The 24,508-nt window shown below is 37.4% G+C and overlaps 1 protein-coding gene across 1 annotated transcript in view; it reads left to right on the top strand.

Annotated features, from left to right (window-relative positions):
• Positions 1-24,508, top strand: part of LOC109570214 (membrane cofactor protein-like) — a 61,486-nt gene that overhangs the window by 24,909 nt on the left and 12,069 nt on the right. The window contains exons 5-10 of the mRNA XM_070767668.1: positions 2,192-2,389; positions 7,827-8,009; positions 16,159-16,206; positions 21,297-21,350; positions 22,056-22,091; positions 22,622-22,934. Coding sequence (XP_070623769.1) covers positions 2,192-2,389; positions 7,827-8,009; positions 16,159-16,206; positions 21,297-21,350; positions 22,056-22,091; positions 22,622-22,934 — 832 coding nt within the window. The remainder of the gene's footprint in view (positions 1-2,191; positions 2,390-7,826; positions 8,010-16,158; positions 16,207-21,296; positions 21,351-22,055; positions 22,092-22,621; positions 22,935-24,508) is intronic.

Here is a 24,508-nt window from a genome sequence, read left to right as displayed (position 1 = left end):
AACCAAGAAACCTTGACAAGCCACCTGTACAAACCCACACACAGTGAGGAAATGCCACAATAAAGAGAACTCCACAAACTGCCAGAATACAGAAAGGACACCCCAAACTCAGCAATTTAAACAAGATGAAGAGACAGAGGAATACCCAGCAGATAAAGGAACAGGATAAATGCCCACCAAACCAAACAAAAGAGGAAGAGATAGGGAATCTACCTGATAAAGAATTCCGAATAATGATAGTGAAGTTGATCCAAAATCTTGAAATCAAAATGGAATCACAGATAAATAGCCTGGAGACAAGGATTGAGAAGATGCAAGAAAGGTTTAACAAGGACCTAGAAGAAATAAAAAAGAGTCAATATATAATGAATAATGCAATAAATGAGATCAAAAACACTCTGAAGGCAACAAATAGTAGAATAACAGAGGCAGAAGATAGGATTAGTGAATTAGAAGATAGAATGGTAGAAATAAATGAATCAGAGAGGAAAAAAGAAAATCTAATTAAAAGAAATGAGGACAATCTCAGAGACCTCCAGGACAATATTAAACGCTACAACATTCAAATCATAGGGGTTCCAGAAGAAGAAGACAAAAAGAAAGACCATGAGAAAATACTTGAGGAGATAATAGTTGAAAACTTCCCATAATGGGGAAGGAAATAATCACTCAAGTCCAAGAAACCCAGAGAATCCCAAACAGGATAAACCCAAGGCGAAACACTCCAAGACACATATTAATCAAATTAACAAAGATCAAACACAAAGAACAAATATTAAAAGCAGCAAGGGAAAAACAACAAATAACACACAAGGGAATTCCCATAAGGATAAACAGCTGATCTTTCAATAGAAACTCTCCAAGCCAGGAGAGAATGGCAAGACATACTTAAAGTGATGAAAGAAAATAACCTACAGCCCAGATTATTGTACCCAGCAAGGATCTCTTTCAAATATGAAGGAGAAATCAAAAGTGTTTTTGCTTTTAAATCAGCAGTTATCCCAAAGAGCTTTTCTTTATGTGCCTTGCTGTGCTAAGTTGCTTCAGTCGTGTCCAACTCTGTGACCTATGGACTGTAGCCCACCCTGGGATTCTCCAGGCAAGAATGCTAGAGTGGGTTACCATGTCACTCTCCTTGGGATCTTCCCCACCCAGAGAATGAACTTGCGTCTCTTATGTCTCCTGTATTGGCAGACGGGTTCTTACTACTAGCGCCGCCTGGGAAACTTTCTTTGTGTGATTTATGTCTACTGGTATTCATTTTACTGAAATTAGAATGAAAGTTTTTAAAATCATTTTTTATTAAATCAATTTTAAGACTTGTATAAAGTCAATACATGTTAACATATACACCATATTTTTATGAAAAAATAAAAAATTTCCAAAACAGTGAGAATAGTGGCATTGTTTTACATTTTTTTGCAAATATCTGGCTTAAAGGAAGACATCTGGATTCAGTCTGTTTCAAATTCACACAATTTGTAGATTCTGGGAAATTTCACTATACAGTTACAAGGATGACAGTGAAATAAGACTCTGATCTAGTGAATGGATATGTTTATAAATTATAAGGAATTTCTTAGCTAGTGGTGGATTTTATTATTATTTTTAAATTAATTAATTTTTTTAATTGAAGGACAATTGCTTTACAGAATTTTGATGTTTTCTGTCAAACCTCAATATAAATCAGCCATAGGCATACATGTATCCCCTCCCTTTTGGAACTCCCTCCCATCTCCCTCCCCACTCCACCCCTCTAGGTTGATACAGAGCCCCTGTTTGAGTTTCCTGGGCCATACAGCAAATTCCCGTTGGCTACCTATTTTACATATGGTAATGTAAGTTTTCATGTAGCCACAAGCATATTTTCTCATTAAATTTTCATCTCTTATGATGTCTAGAACAAAACTTTGCATGTCCTTATAGATAATATAGGAATTTCATATAGATACTTTAATAGGTATTTAAGGAAATGAGTTTGGTTCTTAAAAGTTAATTTCTATATGAGTTGAATTTGGGATAATACATTCTCTCATGGAAACTTTCTCTAAATGGGTAATGGATTCACAGTTAACTTCTAGAAATCCTAAGTTAAAGAGCGTATTGAAGGTAGCGCATAGGACTTTACTAATGCTGTCTTACTCTTTCGCCTTTCTTTTGCCTTCGTTTGCTCTTTTTTTCCCTTTTTAAGAGATTTATTGTGGACAACCTCCAAAAATAAAACATGGAAAACACACCAATAGCTACAGGAATATATTTGAATATAATGAATTAATAACTTATAGTTGTGATCCTTCAAATGGACCAGATGAATATTCACTTGTTGGACAGAACAAGCTAATTTGTATTGAACCTAACAAATGGAGTAGTGACCCTCCTCTATGTAAAGGTAATCATATTTCCATTTATCTCCTTTATTTGTAAATACTGTGGAATACTTTGTAAATAGTTTTGTTGTTGTTCAGTCACTTAGCTGTGTCCGACTCTTTGCAACCTCATGGACTGCAGGACGCCAGGCTTCTCTGTCCTTCACCATTTCTTGGAGCTTGCTCAAACTCATGTCCATTGGGTTTTACCAATAAGTAAATAATTTTTCCAATGAGTAAAACAATCATACAAGTTTCCTCCTCTGTTTACATTGACTTCTAATTTAATTTAGGCCGAATTGAATAGAAAATAGTTCTAGTTGTGGGGTTTCCCACTCCTCACCCCAGATGTTACTGACATTCCAGTTTACACATTGTGAACTAATATGTGTGTGTGTGTAAAAGTTGGGATTTTTTGCTTCAAAAACTAAAAAATTCAACACACACTGCCTTAAAAGTAAAGTTTTTCCTTATATTGCAAGATGTCTGAGCATTCTGGCTACAAACAATGACAGGGCAGATTTTTAAAGGCTAACTCTCTCATTGATAATAATGATAAGCTCTGGACAAAATATATTTTTAAAACAATGTTTAAGGCACTCGAGTGACATGAAGCAAGGAGATGCTAGAGGGGCTTTGACTCTTGGAAGGAAACAATCACCGAGCACAGGATAATGTTTACTCTTTTCAGCTGTGCAGGGAACATTTTCTAAGGGAGATCATACTCTACCACATTCCAAAGAATTAAAATCATTCTGAATACATTATCTGATCAAAATGGAATAAATGCAGAAATTAAAACATCTAGTCTAGAAAATTCTCAAATATTTGAAAATTATGAAAGATACTCATAAATAACCCATAGTTAAGTAACAAGGAAAGTTAGAACATATTCTGAATTGAATAAAAGTGAAAAACATGATATATCAAAATAGCAAAATGTGTATGATAAGCAAAAGCATTGCTTAGAGGGAAATTTATAGCATGAATTTGTGTTAGGAAAAAGAAAAGTCTCAAGTCAATAATTGAAGCTTCCACCTTACAAAACTAAAAAAGAAAGAGCAAACGAACTCAAAATAAGGAGACATAAGATAATCATAAATAGAGAAAGATCAATAAAATTGTAAAGAGAAAATAATACAGAAAACCAATGAAACTCTGTGGTTCTTGGAGAAGGTTGATAAATAAAGCTATAACTAGGCTGACAAGAAAGAAAAAAGATATTTAATAAATCAGAGAAAGAAAAATATCATATGATATCATTTATATAGAAAATCTAAATAATACAACAAACTAGTAAATATAACAAAAAAGAAACAGACTCACAGATACAGAGAACAAGCTACTGGTTATTAGCAGGGAGAGGAAAGAGAGGCAATATAGGGGTAGGGAGCATGGCTATAAGACAGGCTACAAGAATGTGTTGTATGACATGAGGAACATAGTCGCTATTTTGTAATAACCGTAAATGGAATGTTCCCTTTAAAAGCTGTTTAAAAATTAAAAATAAACTTTTACAAAGAATATAAAAGAAGACATTGCTAATATATTATACAGACATTTAAAGGGATGATTAAAGAATACGATGATGATGATAGTTGTAATATCACAAATTCATGCTTATAAATTTGACAACAAATGAAATTAACAAATTGCTTTGAAGAAAAGTTTTCAAAATTCCTTTGAAAAAATAAAAAACAAACCACTTCAGTATTCTTGCCTTGAGAACCCCATGAACAGTATGAAAAGGCAAAAAGATAGGACAAAGAAAGATGAACTCCCCAGCTCAGAAGGTACCCAATATGCTACTGGAGATCAGTGGAGAAATAACTCCAGAAAGAATGAAGGGATGGAGCCAAAGCAAAAACAACACCCAGTTGTGAATGGGACTGGTGATAGAAGCAACATTCCATACTGTAAAGAGCAATATTGCATAGGAACCTGGAATATTAGGTCCATGAATCAAGGCAAATTGCAGGTAGTCAAACAGGAGATGGCAAGAGTGAACATTGACATTCTAGGAATCAGTGAACTAAGATGGACTGGGATGGGTGAATTTAACTCAGATGACCATTATATCTACTACTGTGGGCAGGAATCCCTTAGAAGAAATGGAGTAGCCATCATAATCAACAAAAGAGTCTGAAATGCAGTACTTGGATGCAATCTCAGAAATGACAGAATGATCTCCATTCGTTTCCAGAGCAAACCATTCAGTATCACGGTAATTCAAGTCTATGCCCCAACCAGTAATGCTTAAGAAGCTGAAGTTGAACAGTTCTATGGAGACCTGCAAGACCTTCTAGAACTAACACCCCAAAAAGATGTCCTTTTCATTATAGGGGACTGAAATGCAAAAGTAAGAAGTCAAGAAACACCTGGAGTAACACGCAAATTTGGCCTTGGAGTACAGAATGAAGCAGGGCAAAGGCTAATAGAGTTCTGCCAAGAGAATGCACGGGTCATAGCGAACACCCTCTTCCAACAACACAAGAGAAGACTCTGCATGTGGACATCACCAGATGCTCAACACCGAAATCAGACTGATTATATTCTTTGCAGCCAAAGATGGAGAAGCTCTGTACAGTCAGCAAAAACAAGACCGGGAGCTGACTGTGGCTCAGATCGTGAACTTCTTATTGCCAAATTCAGACTTAAATTGAAGAAAGTGGAGAAAACCACTAGACCATTCAGGTATGACCTAAATCAAATCCCTTATGACTATACAGTGGAGTGAGAAATAGATTTAAGGGACTAGATCTGATAGACAGAGTGCCTGATGAACTATGGATGGAGGTTCATGACATTGTACAGGAGACAGGGATCAAGACCATCCCCAAGAAAAAGAAATGCAAAAAAGAAAAATGGCTGTCTGAGGAGGCCTTACAAGTAGCTGTGAAAAGAAGGGAAGTGAAAAGCAGAGGAGAAAAGGAAAGATATACCCTTTTGAATGCAGAGTTCCAACGAATAGCAAGGAGAGATAAGAAAGCCTTCCTCAGCGATAAATGCAAAGAAATAGAGGGAAAAAAATAGAATAGGAAAGAGTAGAGATCTCTTTAAGAAAATTAGAGATACCAAGGGAACATTTCATGCAAAGATGGACTCAATAAAGGACAGAAAGAATACACAGAAGAACTGTACAAAAAAGATCTTCATGACCCAGATAATCACAATGGTGTGATCACTCACCTAGAGCCAGACATCCTGGAATGTGAAGTCAAGTGGGCCTTAGGAAGCATCACTACAAATAAAGCTAGGGGAGGTGATGGAATTCCAGTTGAGCTATTTCAAATCCTAAAAGATGATGCTGTGAAAGTGCTGCACTCAATATGCCAGCACATTTGGAAAACTCAGCAGTGGCCACAGGACTGGAAAAGGGCAGTTTTCATTCCAATCCCAAAGAAAGGCAATGCCAAAGAATGCTCAAACTACCACACAATTGCACTCATCTCACACGCTAGTAAAGTAATGCTCAAAATTCTCCAAGCTAGGCTTTAGCAATACGTGGACCGTGAACTTCCTGATATTCAAGCTGGTTTTAGAAAAGGCAGAGGAACCAGAGATCAAATTGCCAACATCCGCTGGATCATGGAAAAAGCAAGAGAGTTCCAGAAAAACATCTATTTCTTGTTTATTGACTATGCCAAAGCCTTTGACTGTGTGGATCACAATAAACTGTGGAAAATTCTGAAAGAGATGGGAATACCAGACCACCTGACCTGCCTCTTGAGAAACCTGTATGCAGGTCAGGAAGCAACAGTTAGAACTAGACATGGAACAACAGACTGGTTCCAAATAGGAAAAGGAGTTCATCAAGGCTATATATTGTCACCCTGCTTATTTAACTTCTATGCAGAGTACATCATGATAAATGCTGGGCTGGGTGAAGCACAAGGTGGAATCAAGATTGCTAGGAGAGATATCAATAACCTCAGATATGCAGATGACACCACCCTTATGGCAGAAAGTGAAGAACTAAAAAGCCTCTTGATGAAAGTGAAAGTGGAGAGTGAAAAAGTTGGCTTAAAGCTCAACATTCAGAAAACTAAGATCATGGTATCTGGTCCCATCACTTCATGACAGATAGATGGGGAATCAGTGGAAACAGTGGCTGATTTTATTTTTCTGGGCTCCAAAATCACTGCAGATTGTGATTGCAGCCATGAAATTAAGACACTTACTCCTTGGAAGGAAAGTTATGACCAACCTAGACAGCATATTAAAAAGCAGAGACATTATTTTGCCAACAAAGATCAGTCTAGTCAAGGCTATGGTTTTTCCAATGGTCATGTATGGATGTGAGATTTGGACTATAAAGAAAGCTGAGTGCCAAAGAATTGCTGCTTTTGAACTGTGGTGTTGGAGAAGAGTCTTAAGAGTACCTTGGACTGCAAAGAGATCCAAGCAGTCCATCCTAAAGGAGATCAGTCCTGGGTATTCATTGAAAGGACTGATGTTGAAGCTGAAACTCCAGTACTTTGGCCACCTCATGCGAAGAGTTGACTCATTGGAAAAGACCCTGATGCTGGGAAAGATTGAGGGCAGGTGGAGAAGGGGACGACAGAGGATGAGATGGCTGGATGGCATCAATGACTCAAAGGACGTGAGTCTGAGTGAACTCCGGGAGTTGGTGATGGACAGGGAGGTGATGGCATGCTGCAGTTCATGGGGTCGCAAAGAGTCGGACACGACTGAGCGACTGAACTGAACTTGAAGAAAAATATACCAAAATATCTCCACACAAAGATGTAGGTAGCCTGAATAGTCTTATACCTATTAAGGAAATATAATTTGTATTTAAAAACCTTCCCACAATGAGAACAGAGACCTCCTTGATCTGAGAGATGGCCTTCTTGGGGGAATTTACCATACACTGCAGGAATAAATAATAGCACCTCTACACAAACTCTTCAAGAAATTTGAGAAACAAGTGCTTCGCAACTCATTTCATGGGGACTTTACCCTGGTACCAAAGGCAGACAAAAAATGTGAAAGAAAATTATAAACATGATCCTTACTTAATATAGAACTTCTCAACAAAGGGAAGTCCTGCATGCCACAGTCCATGGAAGTCCTGCATGCCACAGTCCATGGGGTCACAAAGAGTTGGATACAACTGAATGACTGAACAACTACATTGGAGAGAAAGAAATAAAATAGTCCGTATTCACTTACAACACGATTGTCTCAAAAACTGATGTTTTAGCAAGATCGCAAACTATAGGATCAACATACAAAAATTGTAGGGAGCCAATCAACTATAACAACAGTCTCTTCTACGTGGAAAAATACTGTTTTTCTAAATCTGTTTCCCTGGGATTCAATGCACAAATGAAGTCTTCTTTTCCAGTTAGCCTCTTGCTTTTTACTCCTGGCCTCTTTCTTCCCACTTTGCACTGGTTTTTCAGGTCCCGTGTGAAAGCAGCTTTTTATTAATTCTGGAATTTCTCCACTTTCCAGTTGTCAAATGTCAACGGCCATTTCTCGAACATGGAATAATGGTGTCAGGAAGTAGAGACAAATTTTCGTACCAGTCAGTGGTGGTGTTTGAGTGCCTCCAGGGTTTTTACCTGAATGGCAGCAACCTAGTGTTCTGTGGTGGTAATGACACTTGGGAACCTGAGATGCCAACCTGTATTAAAGGTACAAGTGGTTTTTTACTTTTTCTAATTTTGTCTTTTAGTTTTTAAGACTAATTGAAACATTGATAATAATTGAAAAAAATCTTTGTATTTAACTCTGTCTTGTACCCATTTCCATGGCAGATGTATGTCAGAATTTACATAGAATTCTATTGTGATTTGGTATGCTTTATGGAGTCTTAGCACGTTCTGTTTCAAATAACACAGGAGTATGTATTTCTCTTGTTCAGTATTTTTATGTATAAAAATAAATGGGGAACCATCTTTCAAAGTAAACTGAAGCATGAGAATTTTTATCTATTGAAGTCAAGAAAAGAATGAGAGGCGTAATTCATGTAAATGAAAGCCATAATCTCACCTGGTTGGCCCTACATTATTTCTTTTTCAGTGGTGATTTCTCTCAATACAAAGATCACAACTTTGAGCCATTCAGATTTAGTATCTTCTTGCTTATATTTTACAAAAAATTCTTTAAATTCATACAATTTACACTCATTCATCATTTTCAGTAATAAAAAGAAGAAGAATATATTCACAGCCATTTAGTTATACTTAGTGATTCTAAAAGTATTTGTTGAGGTCTGCAGATATCAACAGGTATGTAAACTTGGGCAAGGTATGTAAGCTTTACATATGCTTACTTCCATGTAAAGGTTTGTGCTTTCCTCACTGGGTGAAGCAAAGTTAAAATAGGCCCATTTAAACCCTGTAGCACAATGCCTGGATTTAGAAAGCTCTTTAAAGGCAGCTTGTGTGACTTCCAGCATCACATTTAGAGAATATTTTCCAGATCCAAGACTGTGTTTCATTTTCCAGACTGCACCCACTTCTTTTCATAAAACTGGGTAATTTCTGCTGTCACCAGAATAATACCAGTGTTTCTACCACCCCCATCATTCCCACCTCATACAATTATTATTTTTCTGTTTACTGGGCATTTTTATTTTGCAACAGAATGTAAATTTCTTAACAACTGAAAAACAGGAAAAGTCCTTACTGAAATGACATGGAGGATTTCTGGCAGGGACTATTTGTCAGCTGCTCTTCCTAAGACTTAAGAGACTATTTGATATGGTGGAAGAAATTGTCTTCCTAATTTCGGGGTTGCTTTATCTGGCTGCTTCTATTTAGTTGCATCAGAAGCTAGAGACAAGAGGAACACTCTGAAGAGGGTTAGCCTGGGCAGGTGCTCTCAGGGTCCTAGCTGGCTCTGCTCAGTCAAATAACATCATTTCTGTGGGTTCTAGTTTCCTGTTGTCCATTGACACAAACAAATGTCACTTACTGGCTTCTAATGTGTTTCCTATTGTCCAAATAGTTTAGAGTATTGAGGGGCATTATTCATGTTAACATGGTAATTAGAACTCCTTTTTGTAATTCCTGTAAACCTGGTACCCAGTAGCCTCTTTGAGTACTTTGGTGAGTGCTATGAAGTTTTGTGGGGAAAAATATGTTTTTCTGATGGATGAGATATATATGTATATCTCATATATTTATATATAAATATATTTATTTATTTAGAACTGGACATGGAACAACAGACTGGTTCCAAATAGGAAAAGGAGTACGTCAAGGTTGTATATTGTCACCCTGCTTATTTAATTTATATGCAGAGTACATCATGAGAAGTGCTGGGCTGGAAGAAACACAAGCTGGAATCAAGATTGCCGGGAGAAATATCAATAACCTCAGATATGCAGATGCTGCTGCTGCTAAGTTGCTTCAGTCATGTCCGACTCTGTGCGACCCCATGGACTGCAGCCTACCAGGCTTCTCCGTCCATGGGATTCTCCAGGCAAGAACACTGGAGTGGGTTGCCATTTCCTTCTCCAATGCATGAAAGTGGAAAATGAAAGTGAAGTTGCTCAGTCGTGTCTGACTCTTAGCGACCCCATGGACTGCAGCCTACCAGGCTCCTCTATCCATGGGATTTTCCGGGCAACAGTATTGGAGTAGGGTGCCATTGCCTTCTCCATATGCAGATGATACCACCCTTATAGTAGAAAGTGAAGAGGAACTAAAAAGCCTCTTGATGAAAGTGAAAGTGGAGAGTGAAAAAGTTGGTTTAAGGCTCAACATTCAGAAAACGAAGATCATGGCATCCGGTCCTATCACTTCGTGGGAAATAGATGGGGAAACAGTGTCAGACTTTATTTTTGGGGGCTCCAAAATCACTGCAGATGGTAACTGCAGCCATGAAATTAAAAGACTCTTACTCCTTGGAAGGAAAGTTGTGACCAACCTAGATAGTATATTCAAAAGCAGAGACATTACTTTGCCAACAAAGGTCCATCTAGTCAAGGCCATGGTTTTTCCAGTGGTCATGTATGGATGTGAGAGTTGGACTGTGAAGAAGGCTGAGCGCCGAAGAATTGATGCTTTTGAACTGTGGTATTGGAGAAGACTCTTGAGAGTCCCTTGGACTGCAAGGAGATCCAACCAGTCCATTCTGAAGGAGATAAGTCCTGGGATTTCTTTGGAAGGAATGATGCTAAAGCTGAAACTCCAGGACTTTGGCCACCTCATGTGAAGAGTTGACTCATTGGAAAAGACTCTGATGCTGGGAGGGATTGGGGGCAGGAGGAGAAGGGGACAACAGAGGATGAGATGGCTGGATGGCATCACTGACTCGATGGACATAAGTTTGAGTGAACTCTGGGAGTTGGTGATGGACAGGGAGGCCTGGCATGCTGCGATTCATGGGGTCGCAAAGAATTGGACACGACTGAGCAACTGAACTGAACTATATAAATTATAAAATTTTATAGATAAATTATATAATTACATATTTTATGTAAATATTTTATATATTATATTATATATATAAATATTGCATATTAAATCTATACTCACAGTCCCACCCATGTTTACTCATATGGTTAGTGAGACTATGCACTGTGGTATACAGTGTTTGTCGATATGTCTTTTTCAAAGTTGACCATAAACATTTCATAAGAAGAAAAAGCAATACAAGATGGCAAAGTGATTGTCTGAGGAGTCTTTACAAATAGCCATGAAAAGAAGAGATGCTAAAGGCAAGGGAGAAAAGGAAAGATATATCCAACTGAATGCAGAGTTCCAGAGAATAGCAAGGAGAGATAGGAAGGCCTTCTTAAATGAACAAAGAAAGAGGGAAACAATAGAATGGGAAAGACTGGAGATCTCTTCACGAATATTGGAGATATCAAGGGAGCATATTCTGCAAGGATGCAGACCACAAAGGACAGAAACGACAGGGCGCTAACAGAAGCAGAAGAGATGAAGCAGAGGGAGCAAGAGTACAGAGGAGAACTGCACAGACAAAGGTCTCAATGACCTGAACGACCGCAATCGTGTGGTGACTCACCTAGAGCCAGGCATCCTGGGGTGTGAAGTCAAGTGGGCCTCAAGAAGTATTATATGAGCAAACCTAATGGAGGTGATGGAATTCCAACTGAGCCATTTAAAGTTCTAAAAGATGTGACTGTTAAAGTGCTGCCCTCAATATGTCAGCAAATTTGGAAAACTCATCAGTGGCCACAGGACTGGCAAAGGTCAGTTTTTGTTTCAATCCTAAAGAACGACAATGCCACGAATGTTCAAACCATCGTACAAGGGTGCTCAGTTCACATGCTAGTAAGGTAATGATCAAAATCCTTCAAGCTAAGCTTCAGCAGTATGTGAAATGAAAACTTCCAGATGTAAAAACTGGGTTTAGAAAAGGCAGACAAACCAGAGATCAAATTGCCAACATCCGTTGGATCATACAGAGCAAGGGAATTCCAGAAAAGCATCTACTGATTCACTGACTATGCGAAAGTCTTTGATGTGTGGATCAAAAAAACTGTGGAAAATTCTTAAAGAGATAGGAACACCAGACCAGGTTACCTGCCTCCTGAGAAACCTGTATGCAGAGCAAGAAGCAACAGTTTGAACTGGACATGGAACAACAGACTGGTTCAAAATTGGGAAAGGAGTACATCAAGGCTATATATTGTTGCCCTGCTTATTTAACTTCTATGCAGATCACATCATGCAAAATGCTAGGCTAGATGAAGCATAAGCTGGGATCAAGATTGCTGAGAAAAGTATCAACAACCTCATATGCAGATGATACCACTCTAACGGCAGAAAGTGAAGGAGGAACTAAAGAGCCTCTTGATGAAATTGAAAGAGGAGAGTGAAAAAGCTGGCTTAAAACTCATCACTGATAAAACTAACATCATGGCATCTGGTCTCCCCACTTCATGGCAAATAGAAGGGATAAAAGTAGAAGCAGTGACAGATTTTATTTTCTTCAGTTCCAAAATCACTGTGGACAGTGACTGCAGCCATGAAGTTAAGATGCCTGCTCCTTGAAAGAAAAGCTATGACAAGCCTAGACAGTGTATTAAAAATCAGAGACATCCCTTTGCCAACTAAGGTCCATATAGTCAAAGTTATGGTTTTCCAATAGCCATGTACAGATGTAAGAGTTGGACCACAAAGAAAGTTGAATGCTGAAGAACTGATGCTTTTGAATTGTGGTTCTGGGAGGACTCTTGGAGTCTCTTGGACAGCAAGGAGATCAAATGAGTCCATCCTAAAGGAAATAAACCCTGAATATTCATTGGAAGGACTGATGCTGTTGATGCTGAAGCTGATACTCCAATACTTTGGCCACCTGATGCGAAGAGCTGACTCATTGGGAAAGACCCTGATGCTGGGAAAGATTGAAGGCAGGAGGAGAAAGGGATGACAGAGGATGAGATGGTTGGATGGCATCACCAACTCAATGAACATGAATCTGAACAAACTCCAGGAGACAGTGAAGAACAGGGGGGCCTGGCATGCCGCTGTCTACAGAGTGGCAAAGAGTCAAACATGATCAAAGAAACTGAACAATAATCAAGGATTTTTAAAACACTGATACAGTTTACTGTTAGAAGAAGAGGTGAATATTTTGTGAGAAAAAGCACATGAAAAGACTACAGGGATCTTTCCTTTACTAATAAAAAATAAACTTTCATTATAGAATTGTCAGTCATTTTTTATCCTCAGTTAGAGAAATAATCCAACAAAGGATCACTAGCAATATATAATGGTGTTAGTTCAGACACTCAGTCCTGTCCAACTCTTTGCGACCCCATTAACCGCAGCATGCCAGGCATCCCTGTCCATCACCAACTCCTGGAGTCCACCCAAACCCATGTCCATTGAGTCAGTGATGCCATCCAACCATCTCGTACTCTGTTGTCCCCTTCTCCTTCTGCCTTCAATCTTTCTCAGCATCAGGGTCTTTTCCAATGAGTCAACTCTTCGCATCAGGTAGCCAAACTATTGGAGTTTCAGCTTCAACATCAGTCCTTCCAATGAACACCCAGGACTGATCTCCTTTAGGATGGACTGCTTGGATCTCCTTGCAGTCCAAGGGACTCTCAAGAGTCTTCTCCAACACCACACTTCAAAAGCATCAATTCTTTGGCGCTCAGCCTTCTTCACAGTCCAACTCTCACATCCATACATGACTACTGGAAAAGCCATAGCCTTGACTAGACGGACCTTTGTTAACAAAGTAATGTCTCTGCTTTTCAGTAAGCTGTCTAGGTTGGTCATAACTTTCCTTCCAAGGAGTAAGCGTCTTTTATTTCATGGCTGCAATCACCAGCTGCAGAGATGTTGGAGCCAAAATAATAATAATAATAATAATAAAGTCAGCCACTGTTTCCGCTGTTTCCCCATCTATTTGCCATGAAGTGATGGGACTGGATGCCATGATCTTAGTTTTCTGAAAGTTGAGATTTAAGCCAACTTTTTCACTCTCCACTTTTACTTTCATCAAGAGGCTCTTTAGTTCTTCACTTTCTGCCATAAGGGTGGTGTCATCTGCATATCTGAGGTTATTGATATTTCTCCCGGCAATCTTGATTCCAGCTTGTGCTTCTTCCAGCCCAGCGTTTCTCATGATGTACTCTGGATATAAGTTAAATAAGCAGTGTGACAACATACAGCCTTGATGTACTCCTTTTCCTATTTGGAACCAGTCTGTTGTCTGGTTCCAACTGGCATGTCCAGTTCTAACTGTTGCTTCCTGACCTGCATACAGGTTTCTCAAGAGGCAGGTCACGTGGTCTGGTATGCCCATCTCTATAAGAATTTCCCACAGCTTATTGTGATCCACACAGTCAAAGGCTTTGGCATAGTCAATAAGGCAGAAATAGATGTTTTTCTGGAACTCTCTTGCTTTTTTGATGATCCAGCAGATGTTGGCAATATGATCTCTGGTTCCTCTGCCTTTTCTAAAACCAGCTTGAACATCTGGAAGTTCACAGTTCATGCATTGCTGAAGCCTGGCTTGGAAAATTTTGAGTGTTACTTTACTAACATGTGAGATGAGTGCAATTATGCAGTAGTTTGAACATTCTTTGGCATTGCCTTTCTTTGGCATTGGGATGAAAACTGACCTTTTCCAGTCCTGTGGCCACTGCTGAGTTTTCCAAATTTGTTGGCATATTGACTGCAGCACTTTCACAGCAACATCTTTCAGGATTTGAAATAGCTCAACTGGAATTCCATCACCTCCACTAGCTTTGTTCGTAGTGATGCTTCCTAAGGCCCACTTGACTTCACATTCCAGGATGTCTGGCTCTAGGTGAGTGTGAGTGATCACACCATCATGATTACCTGGCTCATGAAGACCTTTTTTGTACAGTTCTTCTGTGTATTCTTGCCACCTCTTCTTAATATCTTCTGCTTCTGTTAGGTCCTTACCATTTCTGTCCTTTGTTAAGCCATCCTTGAAATGTTCCCTTGGTATCTCTAATTTTCTTGAAGAGATCTCTAGTCTTTCCCATTCTATTGTTTTCCTCTATTTCTTTGCATTGATCACTGAGGAAGGCTTTCTTATCTCTCCTTACTATTCTTTGGAACTCTGCATTCAAATGGGTATATCTTTCCTTTTCTCCTTTGCTTTTCTCTTCTCTTCTTTTCACAGCTATTTGTAAGGCCTCCTCAGCCGTTTTGCTTTTTTTGCATTTCCTTTTCTTGGGGATGGTCTTGATTCCTGTCTCCTGTATAATGTAATGAACCTCCGTCCATAGTTCATCAGGCACTCTGTCTATCACATCTAGTCCCTTAAATCTGTTTCTCACTTCCACTGTATATCATAAGGGATTTGATTTAGGTCATACCTGAATGGTCTAGTGGTTTTCCTCACCTTTTTAAATTTAAATCTGAATTTTGCAATAAGGAGTTCATGATCTGAGCCACAGTCAGCTCCTGGTCTTGTTTTTGCTGACTGTATAGAGCTTCTCCATCTTTGGCTGCAAAGAATATAATCAGTCTGATTTTGGTGTCGACCATCTGGTGATGTCCATATGTAGTCTTCTCTTGCGTTGTTGGAAGAGGGTGTTTGCTATGACCCGTGCATTCTCTTGGCAGAACTCTATTAGCCTTTGCCCTGCTTCATTCTGTACTCCAAGGCCAAATTTGCGTGTTACTCCAGGTGTTTCTTGACTTCCTACTTTTGCATTCCAGTCCCCTATAATGAAAAAGACATCTTTTTTTTGGTGTTAGTTCTAGAAGGTCTTGTAGTTCTTCATAGAACTGTTCAACTTCAGCTTCTTCAGCATTACTGGTTGGGGCGTAGACTTGGAATACCATGATATTGAATGGTTTGCCTTGGAAACAAACGGAGATCATTCTGTCATTTTTGAGATTGCATCCAAGTACTGCATTTTGGACTCTTTTGTTGACTATGATGACTACTCCATTTCTTCTAAGGTATTCTTGCCCACAGTAGTACATATAATGGTCATCTGAGTTACTGGTGTTAAGTCAGATCTAAATGTGCTAATTTAGATCCAAGAAATCCTTAGTGAAAAAGAAGAAGTTTGGAATATGGTACTACCTGGATTTTTTTAAAGAAACATAAATTTTATGATTTATTATTAGTTAATTAACTACTAGGATGTTCTTTATAAAATACTTAGTTGTAGTGAACATTTTACACATACATCCTTATGTGCTTGTGCTAATATTTATTTAGGTTAAACCCAGAAAGAGAAGTGCAAAGTTCTGAGCCTATGTTGTTATTTATTTTAAGAAATAATTTTTAAAGAATAAAGACCAAAATTAAATTCATAATTTTGTATTGATATGGCTGGTAAATGAAGTCAAATTTATGTTTCCAGGTTACAAGCCAACTCATCCAACGAAGACTCCACTTTCAAAATATCCAGGTTCAGTAATTCTTTATCCTACTTCTTAAGAGCTTTATAAGGTGCAAAAGTTGCTTTATACGGGTGCAAAATCATATGTTTTATTTTAATTTGCATTTCTTTAATCAGTGAGACTGAAGTTTTATTGTCTACATTTATTTATTCATGTTTTTTGTTCATTTTTCTATTGTTTCTAAAATATTTTTTATTGTTAATTTGAACTTATAAAATCCTTTAATATGAAATTTTTCCAGAGGGTTGTTAGTTTATTTTTTCTTTCTTTTTTTTTGCTTTATTTTCACTAGTCACTAGTTTTATATATGAATATATGTTTTTAAATTTTCAAATATTACCAATGTGTACAGAGTAAAAGGTGAATTCTTCTTTTCTTTCTATAGCCTATTACTATTATCATTCGTAATAATTTAGGGTGTCTTCATCATATAAAAGTAGACAGTTCTGAATTGATTGGCTTTCTAAAGTATCTTTGATATTAATTTCTCATTTTGATATCAGTTTCTCATTTAAATACTTTCTTCTCTGCAATTGCCTTCTGTGTTTTTTGTCTTAACTTCATTGAAGATTTCAAATGGCTAAGTCAAAGATTTCTCTTGGTAAATGTCACATTGCTCTTGAAACTATGCAGGTTAGTTTCAAATATCTTTTAATAATGATTTCTAGCATAATTCCACAATAAGAGAATAGACTCTGTATGATTTCAATACCTTTAAACCATGAAATTTTTGCACCTTAAGTCATTGGATATGTTCCAGTGTCTCCTGGTTTATAGTCTATGGAAACTTGAATAGAATTTATATCCTGCCTTTGTGTGAAAATTATATAAATTTAATTATGTTTAATTGGCTCATAGTGCCTTTCAGGTCTACTATATCCTTCTACTTTTCTGTCTACTCATCCTATTAACTTTTGAGATTTTGATATTGAAACTCTAACCAAAAATCTTAATTTATCTACTTAAAAATAATTATAATATATAGTAGAATTATATGTAACTTTGTTCTGTATTTTCCAAGTCTCCTGAAAATATGTTATTATGCTTTCATAATTTTTTTCTTTTTTTAATTTTATTTTTTAACTTTACAATATTGTATTGGTTTTGACATATATCAACATGAATCCGCCACAGGTATACATGTGTTCCCCATCCTGAACCCTCTTCCCTCCTTCCTCCCTATACCATCCCTCTGGGTCATCCCAGTGCACCAGCCCCAAGCATCCAGTATCGTGCATCGAACCTGGACTGGCGACTCATTTCATATATGATATTATACATATTTCAGTGCCATTCTCCCAAATCATCCCACCCTCTCCCTGTCCCACAGAGTCCACAAGACTGTTCTATACATCAGTGTCTCTTTTGCTGTCTCATATACAGGGTTATTGTTACCATCTTTCTAAATTCCATATATATACGTTAGTATACTGTATTGGTGTTTTTCTTTCTGGCTTACTTCACTCTGTATAATAGGCTCCAGTTTTATGCTTTCATAATTTTAAGAAAATTTTAAAAATTAAAACTAAAAACAAAGAAAAATAGTTTAAGGTGTCTTTGTATCTATTTCTGTTTATCAAAATCCTCACATGTGTAGCTACACATTTAATTTGGTGTGTTTCTCTTTTTCTTAAGCAAAAATGACATCATACTGTTCATATTTTTCTGAAACTTGATTTTTTCTACTTAATGTCTTGTATTGGGATTATAGTTTGTGTTATTCTTATCCTTTTAAATGATGACTTTAATATGCACCATTATATTTTATTTAACTATTCTCCTATCAGAGGTCATTTATATGTGCAAAAGTTGTATGTTAATAGGTAGCCGGATGTATGCATCTTTTGTCTGCCGGCTATGAGTGTTGTGTCTTTCTTATAAAAGCTTTAGGATTTCCCCATGCCAAAACTTTATAAACATATCAACCATGCATACTGACTGCATCCTTTGGTACGTCTGAAATTTATTATGATACGGAATGAGATCGGATCCCTCTTCACTTCACCCAACTCCCATCCAATGGCAAAGTGACACCATTTGTTGAATAACTTGTCTTTTCTCTGAGTGTTTTGAGATCAGCATTTATGTACTTTTCCTTACCACTTCAGCCAATTCAGTAGCATTAAACGTATTCACATTGTTGTACAACCATCACTACTATCTCTCAAACTTTTTCACCACCTCAGACTAAACTTTATACCCATTATAAGCAGTAATGCTTCTTTCTCAACCATCATCCCAGCTTCAGTAACCTCTATTCTACTTTCTTTATCTATGAATTTAACTTACCTAGATAGCTCATTTAATTAGAATTTTGCATGTGTCTTTTTGTGTCTGGGTTATTTCTCTTAGCATAATGTCTTCAAAGCTCATCTACCTTATCTCAGAACTTTATTCCTTTTATGGCCGAAAATATTCCAGTGTTTGTATATACCACATTTTATTTGTAATTTCATCTGTCAATAGATACTGGGTTGTTTTTACCTTTTTACAATTCTAAATGATGCCTCTCAGAATATTGGCATCTAAGTATCTATTTGGAGCCCCTGTTTTGAATTTTGGGAGTGGGTATATACCATGGACTGGAATTATTGGGTTATATGTTAATTCTTGTTTAATTTACAGAGGAACTGAAAATACTATCCTCCATTTTTTTTAAATTTTATTTTATTTTTAAACTTTACAATATTGTATTAGTTTTGCCAAATATCGAAATGAATCCGCCACAGGTATACCTGTGTTCCCCATCTTGAACCCTCCTCCCTCCTCCCTCCCCATACCCTCCCTCTGGGTCGTCCCAGTGCACCAGCCCCAAGCATCCAGTATCGTGCATCGAACCTGGACTGGCGACTCGTTTCATACATGATATTATACATGTTTCACTGCTATTTTCCCAAATCTCCCCACCCTCTCCCTCTCCCACAGGGTCCATAAGACTGATCTATACATCAGTGTCTCTTTTGCTGTCTCATACACAGGGCTATTGTTACCATCTTTCTAAATTCCATATATATGCGTTAGTATACTGTATTGGTGTTTTTCTTTCTGGCTTACTTCACTCTGTATAATAGGTTCCAGTTTCATCCATCTCATTTGGTTGCACCATTTTCATTCCCACCAGTGAAAAGTTTCTAATTTCTTGCCCTCTTTTCCAATACATGTTAATTTCTGGTTTTTATAATAACCAAAATTATCTATGTTAGTTAACAGGTGTGAAGTAGTATCTCATGGCTTTTATTTGCATTTCCCTAATGATTGGCGATGTGAGCAGCTTTTCATGTGCTACTTGGCCATTTATATATCTTCTTTGGAGAAATGTCTATTCATGTCTCTTGCCTATTTGTAAAATGGCTTTGTGTTGTTGTTGAGTTTTAGAAGTGTATGATATATTTTGGATATTAATCCCTTATCAGGTTTATTGTTTGCAGATGTTTCTGCTTGTTCTGTGAGTTGCTTTTCACTCTATTAATAGTGTCCTTTGATGCACAAAAGTTTTTAGTTTTGATGTAGTCTGATATATCTATTATTCTCTTTGTTACATGTGCTTTTGATGTCACATCTAAGAAATCGTTTCCAGTTCAATATTATGAAATTGTCCTCGTTATTTTCTTCTAAGAGTTTTATAGTTCTATGTCCTTTGTTTTTCAATTCATTTTAATTACTTTTTGTATATAGTATAACATAGATGTCAAATTTCATCCTTTGCATGTGGATATCCAGTTTTCTGAAAATCGTTTGTTGAGAAAAGCTGCCCTTTCCCCACTGAATGCTCTTAGCACCCTTGTGAACAATCATTTGACCATATAAGCAAGGGTTTATTTCTGGGCCCTATATTCTATACCATCGGTCTGTATGTCTGTCTGTATACCAGTATTGTCCTGATTATTGTCCTGATTTTGGTAAGTTTTGAAATCTCCTTCATTCATTTAAGTCTTCTTCACTTTCAGCAATTTTCTTACAGTTTTCAATGTACAAGTCTTCTATCTTCTTGGTTAAACTTATTTGAGTATTTTCTTATTTTTGATGCCATTGTTAATTGAATTGTTTGCTTACTTTCCTGTTTGGATTGTTCATTGTTAGTGTGTAGAAACACAGCTGTTGTGTGTGTTGATTTTGTATCCTTCAGCTTTGAGGAATTAATGCACTAGTTCTAGCAGTTGTGTGCATTTGTGTGAATGTATGTGTGATCTTTAGAGAGCTTTCTATGTGAAAGATCATGTCATCTATAAACAGATCATTTTATTTCTTCCTTCCCATCTGGATATTTTTAACTTCTTTTTTGCACAATGACTGTGACCCAAACTTCCAATATTATGTTGACTTGAAGTGGCACATGCAGGAATTCTGTCTTGTTCTTGACCTGAAAATAAAGTTTTAGTCGTTCGACATTGAGTATGATGTTAGCTATGAGTATTATATAAATGGCCTGTATTATGTTGAGGAGTGTACTCCAGAGCAATTTCCAAATCACTTTTAAGCTCTCCTCTATCTAGAATCCGGAGAAGGCAATGGCACTCCACTCCAGTACTCTTGCCTGGAAAATCCCATGGATGGAGGAGCCTGGTAGGCTGCAGTCCATGGGGTCTCGAAGAGTCGGACACGACTGAATGACTTCACTTTCACTTCTCACTTTCATGCACTGGAGAAGGAAATGGCAACCCACTCCAGTATTCTTGCCTGGAGAATCCCAGGGATGGGGAAGCCTGGTGGGCTGCCGTTTATGGGGTCGCCCAGAGCTGGACACAACTGAAGTGACTTAGCAGTAGCAGCTATCTAGAATCACATTGAATTCAAGGCTGATTTTGAGACTATGCTGATGATAAATTTGCTTGCTGTACATAGAGTTAGTCACAGGACTATCAATAGACCAGAAGAAGAATGCTAATGGCATTGAATATAATAATATAATATAAGTTAAAATAAAAATTTATAAAATTTAATGATGCAACTTTGAATGAGAAACATTAATATAATTTCTAAGGAAAATTAAATTATAATTATGAATTATAAAAAGGTACAAAACCAACAGCAATGAATTTATAGATCTTTAAGATTTATTTAGTCTTCCTTTTAACTTATTTCCAATTTTTTCCCCTAGGATACCCCAATCCCAGTGACGAAATACCATCACTTGAAGACTTTGAGGATTTAGGTATTATTTTGATTATTAATAACCTGCATTACGAAACCTTAGATTTCTATATAGAAACATCATGGTTCAATCATTTGTAGGTAGGGAAGAAATAATGTGTCACAAATAATTGGTAATAATTGACATTTACAATTGTGTTATTAATGCAGATACCACGACAGATGTTAAGTGGTGGGATATAGAGACACATGTAGGTAATTTTCTCTAATCTAGTGGATTCTAATAGTCTTCGTGTGCTTGTATGCTAAATCACTAAGTCATGTCCAACTCGTGACCCCATGGACTGTAAGCCTGCCAGAATACTGGAGTGGGTTGCCATTTCCTCCTCCAGGGGATTTTTCCCAACCCAGGGATTGAACCCTGTCTCTTGCATGTCCTGCATTGGAAGACAGATTCTTTACCACTGAGCCACTTAGGAAGCCCTTGATAAGCTGTACTCAGTAACCTGGAGTGGTAGCTATAGCAGAACACAATGAAAAGGGAGGTTCCTGTTAAGAGTTTAACAAGATGGATCCTGTACCTGGAATCTATTTAAAAGGGTTCTGTGATCAAAATGACTTGGATGCACTCAGCAGTCATGTGCAAACTATATTGATAAACATTTTTGCTGTAGTTCTTAGATGATCTGATCAAAATTAAAGTATAGCTGCTATCTGGGATCCATATGTGTTCCATATCTTCAAAACTTTTAAAACTTTTTCTCAGATGCAGGAATCATTGCTCTGGCTATTCTTACTGCAAGTAAGTGTCTCAAATTTTAATACCACTTAAATAATGATGTAATATGAAGATGAGATGTGCATTTTTTCAATGATTTTCCATTACTATAGTTTTTACAGTAGAATAGTCTAATAATATCTGACCTTTTCTATGATATACTGCCTTATGTTGGTGATTGTATATTGTTTTATATTCTACATATCCTCTTAGTAACAAGCCCTAAATAATACATGTTTTTCCAATTGGTCATGGAAATGACCATGACGATTGGTCATGTGAGTCTATTTCCCAAATATGCTTTGGATAATTTCCTAAATTAAGTAAGGGCTCTAACTTACTGTAGACTGTTCAAGTGATTCCAGGGGGCTGGATTTAGATACTGAAGAATCAAGATGGAATGTAAATGTACACGGGCTTAAATAAAACAGTATTTTCTGATGATAGAAATGGTCAGAAATAAACATAACTAACACTGATTTCTTCTGCTTGGTCTGGAATCTTGGCAGTTAGTTTCCAGAGTCACACGCCATTTGCTTCCTGTTTTCTTGTAGTTGTTGCTGTTGTAGTAGTTTGCACGTGCCTGTACAGATGTCTTTTCAGTGGGAAGAAGGAAGAGAAGGATATGAAAGAGAAGGCGAAGGAAGTAAAGGAGAAGGAAGTGAGGGATATGAAAGAAGAGGAGAGGGAGAAGGAGGAGAAGCAGAGGAAGGAGGAGAAGGAGAAGGAGGAGAAGAAAGAGAAGGAGAGGAAGGAAAAAGAGAAGGAGAGGAAGGAGAAAGAGAAGGAGAAGAAGCAGAAGGAAAAGGAGATGAAGGAGAAGAAGGAGAAAGAGAAGAAGCAGAAAGAGGAGAAGGAGATGAAAGGGTAAATCAAAACACATTTCTTCTAACTTATTCTAGCCTTTTTACTTTTGACATATTTTTATGCAGTTTTTGTTTGTCTTCTGTATTGCATGCTATATATTTTTTTAATTTTTATTTTATTTTTAAACTTTACAATATTGTATTGATTCTGCCATATATCGAAATGAATCCACCACAGGAATACATGTGTTCCCCATCCTGAACCCTCCTCCCTCCTCACTCCCCATACCATCCCTCTGGGTTGCCCCAGTGCACCAGCCCCAAGCATCCAGTATCATGTATCGAACCTGGACTGGTGACTCATTTCATATATGATATTATACATATTTCAATGCCATTCTCCCAAATCATCCCACCCTCTCCCTCTCCCACAGAGTCCAAAAGACTGTTCTATACATCAGTGTCTCTTTTGCTGTCTCGTATACAGAGTTATTGTTACCATCTTTCTAAATTCCATATATATGTGATAGTATACTGTATTGGTGTTTTTCTTTCTGCCTTACTTCACTCTGTATAATAGGCTCCAGTTTCATCCACCTCATTAGAACTGATTCATATGTATTCTTTTTAATAGCTTAGTAATATTCCATTGTGTATATATACCATAGCTTTCTTATCCATTCATCTGCTGATGGACATCTAGGTTGCTTCCATGTCCTGGCTATTGTAAACAGTGCTGCGATGAACATTGGGGTACACGTGTCTCTTTCAATTCTGGTTTCCTCAGTGTGTATGCCCAGCAGTGGGACTGCTGGATCATAAGGCAGTTCTATTTCCAGTTTTTTAAGGAATCTCCACACTGTTCTCCATAGTAGCTGTACTAGTTTGCATTCCCACCAACAGTGTAAGAGGGTTCCCTTTTCTCCACACCCTCTCCAGCATTTATTACTTGTAGACTTTTGGATCGCAGCCATTCTGACTGGCGTGAAATGGTACCTCATTGTGGTTTTGATTTGCATTTCTCTGATAATGAGTGATGTTGAGCATCTTTTCATGTGTTTGTTAGCCATCTGTATGTCTTCTTTGAAGAAATGTCTATTTAGTTCTTTGGCCCATTTTTTGATAGGGTCATTTATTTTTCTGGAATTGAGCTGTAGGAGTTGCTTGTATATTTTTGAGATTAGTTGTTTGTCAGTTGCTTCATTTGCTATTATTTTCTCCCATTCTGAAGGCTGTCTTTTCACCTTGCTTATAGTTTCCTTTGTTGTGCAGAAGCTTTTAATTTTAATTAGGTCCCATTTGTTTATTTTTGCTTTTATTTCCAATATTCTGGGAGGTGGTTCATAGAGGATCCTGCTGTGATGTATGTCAGAGAGTGTTTTGCCTATGTTCTCCTCTAGAAGTTTTATAGTTTCTGGTCTTACATTTAGATCTTTAATCCATTTTGAGTTTATTTTTGTGTATGGTGTTAGAAAGTGTTCTAGTTTTATTCTTTTACAAGTGGTTGACCAGTTTTCCCAGCACCACTTGTTAAAGAGATTGTCTTTAATCCATTGTATATTCTTGCCTCCTTTGTCAAAGATAAGTTGTCCATATGTGTGTGGATTTATCTCTGGGCTTTCTATTTTGTTCCAT

This window comes from Bos indicus, chromosome 16, assembly GCF_029378745.1.
Source record: "Bos indicus isolate NIAB-ARS_2022 breed Sahiwal x Tharparkar chromosome 16, NIAB-ARS_B.indTharparkar_mat_pri_1.0, whole genome shotgun sequence".
Taxonomy (NCBI): domain Eukaryota; kingdom Metazoa; phylum Chordata; class Mammalia; order Artiodactyla; family Bovidae; genus Bos; species Bos indicus.
Note: the sequence above shows the minus strand (reverse complement) of the source record. Positions and strands in the feature narration are given on the sequence as shown.